Source organism: Chiloscyllium plagiosum, chromosome 39, assembly GCF_004010195.1.
Source record: "Chiloscyllium plagiosum isolate BGI_BamShark_2017 chromosome 39, ASM401019v2, whole genome shotgun sequence".
NCBI lineage: Eukaryota > Metazoa > Chordata > Chondrichthyes > Orectolobiformes > Hemiscylliidae > Chiloscyllium > Chiloscyllium plagiosum.
This window is the reverse complement of record NC_057748.1, coordinates 2,559,635-2,566,472: the sequence shown is the minus strand read 5'-3', so window position 1 is coordinate 2,566,472 and position 6,838 is coordinate 2,559,635. Positions and strand designations below refer to the sequence as shown.

The following is a 6,838-nucleotide window of genomic DNA, read 5'->3' as shown; positions in this document are numbered from 1 at the left end:
TGCCCGGGCTGAGTCCCTGCACCGCCTGCTCCGAGCGCCCCCCTCTGCCCGGGCTGGGTCCCTGCACCTCCTGCTCAGAGCGCCCCCCCTCCGCCCGGGCTGGGTCCCTGCTCAGAGCGCCCCCCTCTGCCTGGGCTGGGTCCCTGCTCAGAGCGCCCCCCTCTGCCTGAGCTGTGTCCCAGCACCAAATGTTGTGTGTTCCTCTGTTACCAATGGTTATAAGTCAACTGTTGCATCTCCCACCATCTCGCTGAACCCCCAGCCCACGAACCTGTCACTGGTGCTGGGGGGGGAGGAATGTGCTCGAGATTCTGAGCAGTCTTGATGGGCTGAGTGGTCTCCTCCTGTTGCTGAAGTCTTGTGGATGGGTCAAAGTTTTGATAACTGGAGGCATCGATTAAGAAATGAAGGCAATTCTGTGGGGCCCTGGTTTAATGGAGATGTGAGGCTGCTTCATTGGAAAGCCAGGGCTGGACCTGGTTTGGTAATTTTAATATATTTCTCTTTTTCTAATTCTAGTTTTGATGGAGATGATTTCGATGATGCCGATGAAGATGAAGGAATGGATGATCTGGACAATGCCGAGGAGGTGGGTGCCTGGAACAGCCAATATTCCCCTCCATACCTACATCATTCCAACAGAGAAGCTTTCTCTCGATTCTCCCCCACTCAGGATCTCACTCCTCCCTGTCTCCAGCTCCCTCTGGTCCTACATCCCTTCCTGGATCACTGCATATCTCCTGTTCCCAACTTCCAGCACTGTACCATTTGCAGTTGTGCCTTCAACTACCTGGACCCCAAACTCTAGAATTCCCTCCCTGTCTCGACATCTCTCTATCTCTCCTTCATTAGGATACCCCTTAAAACCATCTCTTTTATTGAGGTTTTTGGCACAGCTTGTCTTTTTCTGAGGGTCATGTTTCATCCAACAATGACACGCAGTGGTGCACCTTTAACTGCTTTCCTGTCTTGATGAAGTTGAACTGGATGGTCAGGTTGTCTGGCAGAGAGGCTGCAGAGCCAGCTCCTGCTCCCAGCTCTGAATCCCTGTGTGTGTGCTGTATGACCGTAACTAACCTCTGATTTCCCCGGTCTGCTTTCAGGAAGACCGCGAGAATGTGGAGATTCTTCCCGCAACAGATGGCCAACAGGCCAATCAGAAAAGGATCACGACGGCATACATGACCAAGTATGAGCGAGCCCGTGTACTAGGCACACGTGCCCTTCAGATTGCGTGAGTACACCCAGGCCATTGTTCCTGAGCTAGTGGTGATCTTTGTTTTTCTTTATTCAGTCACAGGACGTGGACATGTCTGGCTGGGCCCAGTATTTATTGCCCAGTCCCTAGTTGCCCCCTTGAGAAGGTGGGGGTGAGCTGCTTTCTTGAACTGCTGCAGCCCACCTGTGTGGGTAGATCCACAATGCCCTTAGGGAGGGACCCAGCGACACTGAAGGAACGGCGATATATTTCCAAGTCAGGATGGTGAATGGCTTGGAAGGGAACTTGTGGGTGGGATGGCAATCTTCCCATTTACCTACTGCCCTTGTCTTTCTGGATGGATATGGTCGTGGGTTTGGAAGGTGCTGTCTGAGGATCTTTGATGAGTTTCTGCAGTACATCTTGTAATCGGTACGCACTGCTGCTACTGCGCGTCGACGGGGGAGGGAGTGGATGTTTGTGTGTGTGGTTCCGATTCAGCAGCTGCTTTGTGCTGGATAATGTCGAGCTGCTGTACAGGCATTTCTGCACCACTTTCCACAACCTTGGCACATCCCAGAGCACTGTACGGCCAACAAAGTGCCTTTTGAATGTATTTAGCTATAGTTGGAATATAGGAATCTCAGCCACCAATTGGCATACAGCCAGCTCCCATAGTAATGTAAATACCTCAGTCTCCTCCATCTCCATCACCTTTGGTCATCTGCCTTGCCTTTTACAGGTTTTGCATGTAAACTAATTGATTGGAAATAATGGGTGATTCACTCATGGTGATTAATAGATGAAAAAATAAACTGCAGCTGATTTGGTGATGGTAAAAATAACTGTTTAGTTGTACATGGAATCTGTTCATAGAATCCCTACAGTGTGGAAACAGGCCCTTCAGTCCAACAAGTCCACACCAACCCTCTGAAGAGTAACCCACCCAACCCCATTCCCCTACCCTATTACTTCACATTTCCCCCTGACTAATGCACCTAACCTACACATCTCTGAACACTATAGGCAATTTTGCATGGCCAATTCACACAAACCTGCACATCCTTGGACTGTGGGAGGAAACCGGAGCACCCTGGTGCTGTGAGGCAGCAGTGCTAACCACTGACCCACCCCAAGATCACTTCTGGATATAAGCAAAATAAAAGGTGCTCAGAGAATCTGTTAAGAGTCTGTTTGAGGCACGAATATATGGCAGGACTTGGAGACTTATGATGACGACAGGTCATAACCTAAAAGATAGAGACAAACCATTTGAGGGGGATATGAGGGAAAGAGGAGTGGAAATCGGTGAGTGTTTGAGTCTAAAAGGTTCGGGTCATGATGGGTGCTAGCAACTGGATAGGTGGATGTTTGCTTCAGGGTACGAAGCAAAGGCGGAAGGAAGTCAGCTATGATCAAGGTGAATGGTGAGAATGGTTCGAGGTGTTCACTGGTCTTTGATGTGATGAATTGCCCTCCTCTGATGTTTCATGGACATTCTTGCCAGCTCAGAGCTACTAAAAGAGCAACCTGCGATTCCTTAGTCTCTCTCTCGCTCTCTCTCACTTTCTCGCTCTCTCTCTCTCACTTTCTCGCTCTCACTCTGTCTCTCTCTCTCACTCTGTCTCTCTCATTCACTTTCTCACTTCCTCCCTCTCACTCTCCCTGTCTCACTCTCTCCCTTTCCCTCTCTCTCACTCTTTCTCACTCTCACTTCCTCCTTTTCCCTCTCTCTCTCACTCCCTCCCTTTCCCTCTCTCTCTCTCACTCTCTCTCTTCCTCTCTCACTCCCTCCCTTTCCCTCTCTCTCACTCCCTCTCTCTCTCTCTCTCTCCACAGGATGTGTGCACCAGTCATGGTGGAGCTGGAAGGAGAGACAGACCCCTTGCAGATTGCAATGAAGGAGCTGAAGTAAGTAGCAGCACCAATGCAGGACCCATGAACCATGTTTACACAACAATGACAATTGTAACACGGCCACCATTGGACTAGCTTTTTATTCCAGATTTTTATTAAGTTTAAGTTTGTCTGTCCGCAGTGAGCATTAGTCTGGGGCGTTCACTCTGGCTGGCTCACCTTGTATTGACTTTAAACTGTCTGTTTTTAACTGGATTGGTTTTCTTAAGTTGTTTCATGAGGGTTGAGGGGAATAAAATGTGACAGCATGGAGACCATCCGGCCCATTGTGTCCCAGAGTTTACTCATCAATTTGTTCCACTTCACCTTCCCTATTGCTTGATAAATTTAATCAGTTTCAAGTATCTATCCCAGAGCCATTGAAAAGGGTATTGACCTTGCCTGCAACCCACTTTCAGACACACTGTCCCAGACCACAGCAATGTGCTGTGTAAACATATCAATTGTCATCTCCCCTTTCATCCTTTTGCAATGACTTAGCCTCCTGTCCTCTGTCATTGGTAAATAATCTATAATTATAGTTTATCATAGATTATTTTAACCATCTCTTATCATATCTGCCCCTCACCTCCTTGGCTCAAATGAGACCTGCCTTTCCTTGCAAACTTAACATTGAGTCATCTGACAAATACAAATGAGAAAAGTAGCTGAGAGAGTCTTGGTTTAAAGCTTCACATTAAGTTCCCTTGTTCTTGTATCTACCATATTAACAACGTTGACTGAGTCTCCCGGATTTGTAACTGATTTCTGTTTGTTCCATGCCATTTTGAGAGGATCAGTCACTTCCTTGAAGCCTCTCATGGTTTCTGGCTCTGAGCAGCTCAGGATATTAATGGCCTTCCTCAGCTGTGTCTCCCCCTGCCTAGGGTTAGACACTGACCATGAGGCTGCACTATGTGTGCAGTTGCTTCACATAAAAAACAACAGCAGGCTGCTTCAGGGAGGAATTTGATTGCTCACTCAAGCACAATGGACTGAATGGCTGCAGCTTTCCAGAATGGAAGCTTTCAGGTTCACACCTTAGACTTGGCACGTGGTTTTAGCGGAGGTTCCAGCCATCTGCTGGGGCTGCACTTCGGAAACTGCTGGCCTCTTGGTTGAGACACAAATACCCCAGAGGTCTCCTGGCACAATTTGGAGAAGGGCTGGGTATTATCCCACTGCCCTGGGCTACCATTCCTTCTAGAACCTTACACCGTTATCAGATTGAATAGCCTGGTTACTAATCTGCAGTTTCCTCTACTCACAATGGCAGCGATGCTCAAAGGATCAGCGAGCACTGAAGGAGCACATTCGGGCCAGACCCAAGTGATCACATTTGTCCCGTTTCCATCCTGCTCATCGCTGTCAGCTTGCAAACACCATCTCTTCAAATAAATTATCTAATCTGCTTTGGAAAGTTCCGACTGAATCTTCTTCCACTGCTATTTGAGACAGCTCAGTTTTGCAAGAACACCTCACCCAGCTCTTGCCAACTCCTTTCAGTCTGCGTCCCTGAACGACCTTTCTGCTTTTTGAAGTGGTGTCTCCTTATTCCCCTCAGAGTTTGTGATTCTGATAACAGTTTTAAATAGTCTGTTACTGTTTAAAATGGACCTAAGGGGCAAATTTTTCATGCAGAAGGTATGTGTATGGAATGAGCTGCCAGAGGAAGTGGTGGAGGCTGGTACAATTACAACATTTAAAAGGCATCTGGGTGGGTACATGGATAGGAAGGGTTTGGAGGAATATGGGCCAAGGGCTGGCAAATGGGACTAGATTAGTTTAGGATATCTGGTCGGCATGGACGAGTTGGACTGAAAGGTCTGTGTCCGTGCTGTACATTTCTATGACTCTAAGAGCCACCCTCAGTAACAATATTATGCACATATCCTTCCATAACCATAAACACTGTTATCCAGCGATGTCAGCTGTAAAAGAAGGTGAGTGAGAACCAGTTGTGTCAATTCAGATCTGTCGTTTTTCCCAGAGCACGGAAAATTCCAATCATTATCCGAAGGTACCTGCCAGACGGTAGCTACGAGGACTGGGGAGTGGATGAATTGATCATTGCAGATTGACCCCCGCTCGCTGCTGGGGCACTTCCCACCTTTCTTGTGTTTAAATGTTCTTTATATTTTTACTGTGAATTTTTGTAAAATAAACGTTCCTCTGAACTGTCAGGGCTTCTGATTCTGTGCCATGTTTGAGAGACTCGATGTTAAAGGTGTGGCTCCAAATTCAAAAGGGAACAGGGCTGGTGGTTAATTTGCCTCCAAGTGGGCAGTCTCGGGCAGACACAGGCAGAAAGGACAAGGAGCAGCAGAGTGCACCCAGTACACTGGCATCATGCTATCCCTATCCTGGGCATAGTGCAGAGGGAGCTTTACTCTGTGCCTAACCCTGTGCTGTCCCTGTTCTGGGAGTGTTTGTGCTGTCAGGGGAACACACTGTTACCTTTAGATTTGAGTATGATGGAAGAGGAGTATTTATTTGAGACTGAATCAGCTATTTCAAATTAAAAACCATTGGAGAGTTGTTGATGTTGTCGCCCTCAAGTGGACACAATGTTGAACTGCTGGAATCTCTCTGATCAGAGATGAAGAGGGTGTCAGTACCTGGGATTGTGATTGGCTGAGGGCCTTTTGTTTTCTTCTCTATATTTTATTATGATATATTCACCGATCTTTCTCGGTTTAGAATCACTCAATCTAATTGAACCTCCTTCTTGAACCTCAGCAGTTTGTGTGGTGAATGTGGCCCCTCTGATGCTCTGAGAATTGAAGTAAAATTATATTTCCGCTGGGCCTTTCCCAAACTTTCTTCCTTGGAAAGACTCTTCGAAGTGTGACCACTATTATAATATTGGATGTATGTTAATAAAATTGTAAACAGCAGTGAGACAGTGATCAGAGATTTTATTTTTGTGGGTGTTGATTGGGAAACATGTATTGGTCAGAGCACTGGGGACATCTCCCTTGCTCTTATTTGAAGTTTTGACCTTGTGATTTTCTAAATCCACCTGAGATGGCAGAGCCTCAGTTAAGGTCAATCCCAAAAAATGGCCCTTCCAACAGTACAGGTCGAATGGGCAGACACCTGGCCGATGAATTTCAATGCAGAGAAACGTGAGGTGGTGCTTGCTGGGAGAAGAAACACAGAGAGACAATACAGGCTCAATGATCCAACTCTGAGGGGAGTACAGGAGCTGAGGGACCTCTGGGTTCAAGCTGACCAGGCAAGCTGAAACAGTTGTTACAAAGGCTTATAGGATCCTCATAGGGTTTATAAATAGAGGCATAGGGTATAAAAACAAGGGTGTGATAGTACATCTCTACAAATCAATGGCCAGATGACATTTGGAGAATTGTGTTCTGTTCTGGGCACTTAGTTAAGGAAGGATGTTATAACCCTGGAGATTATACAAGGGGGAGATACCGGAATGATCCCAGGAATGAGGGATTTTAGATACAAGGAAAGATTAGAGAGATTTAGGCTTCTTCTCGTTGGGGCAGAGAAGATTAAGAAGTGACCTTATTGAGGTGTTCCAAATGATGAATAGTTTCGACAGGGTAAAGGAGGGTGTTCTGTTTCTACCAGTTGGTATGTCAGTAACTAGGGGGACACAATTTCTAGATTGTCAGCAAGAAAGCTGGGAGTGAGATGAAGAGAAACTTCCTTACTCCAAGAGATGTTGGGATTTGGAATGCGCTGCCTGGGAGAGTGGGGGAGGTGGATTCCATG

The 6,838-nt window shown here is 46.9% G+C and overlaps 1 protein-coding gene across 2 annotated transcripts; it reads left to right on the top strand.

Moving 5' to 3' along the window:
* The first annotated feature begins 353 nt into the window (after nt 1-353).
* polr2f (RNA polymerase II, I and III subunit F) lies at nt 354-5,991 on the top strand. Of its 2 annotated transcripts, none has more exons than XM_043679491.1 (4): nt 354-589; nt 1,104-1,234; nt 3,038-3,109; nt 5,085-5,991. In XM_043679491.1, the coding sequence occupies exons 1-4, from the start codon at nt 365-367 to the stop codon at nt 5,173-5,175; spliced, it is 519 nt and encodes a 172-aa protein (XP_043535426.1). In that variant the 5' UTR covers nt 354-364; the 3' UTR covers nt 5,176-5,991. The 2 variants fall into 2 exon arrangements, with proteins under 2 accessions (XP_043535426.1, XP_043535427.1); XM_043679492.1 differs by having other exon boundaries at nt 5,035-5,123.
* Nucleotides 5,992-6,838: the final 847 nt, after the last annotated feature.

Coding starts and splice junctions, on each gene's coding strand:
- polr2f (XM_043679491.1), top strand. CDS start 365: ATGGGTCAAAGTTTTGATAACTGGAGGCATCGATTAAGAAATGAAGGC. Junction 590..1,103: donor ATCTGGACAATGCCGAGGAG/GTGGGTGCCTGG, acceptor GTCTGCTTTCAG/GAAGACCGCGAGAATGTGGA. Junction 3,110..5,084: donor ATTGCAATGAAGGAGCTGAA/GTAAGTAGCAGC, acceptor CGTTTTTCCCAG/AGCACGGAAAATTCCAATCA.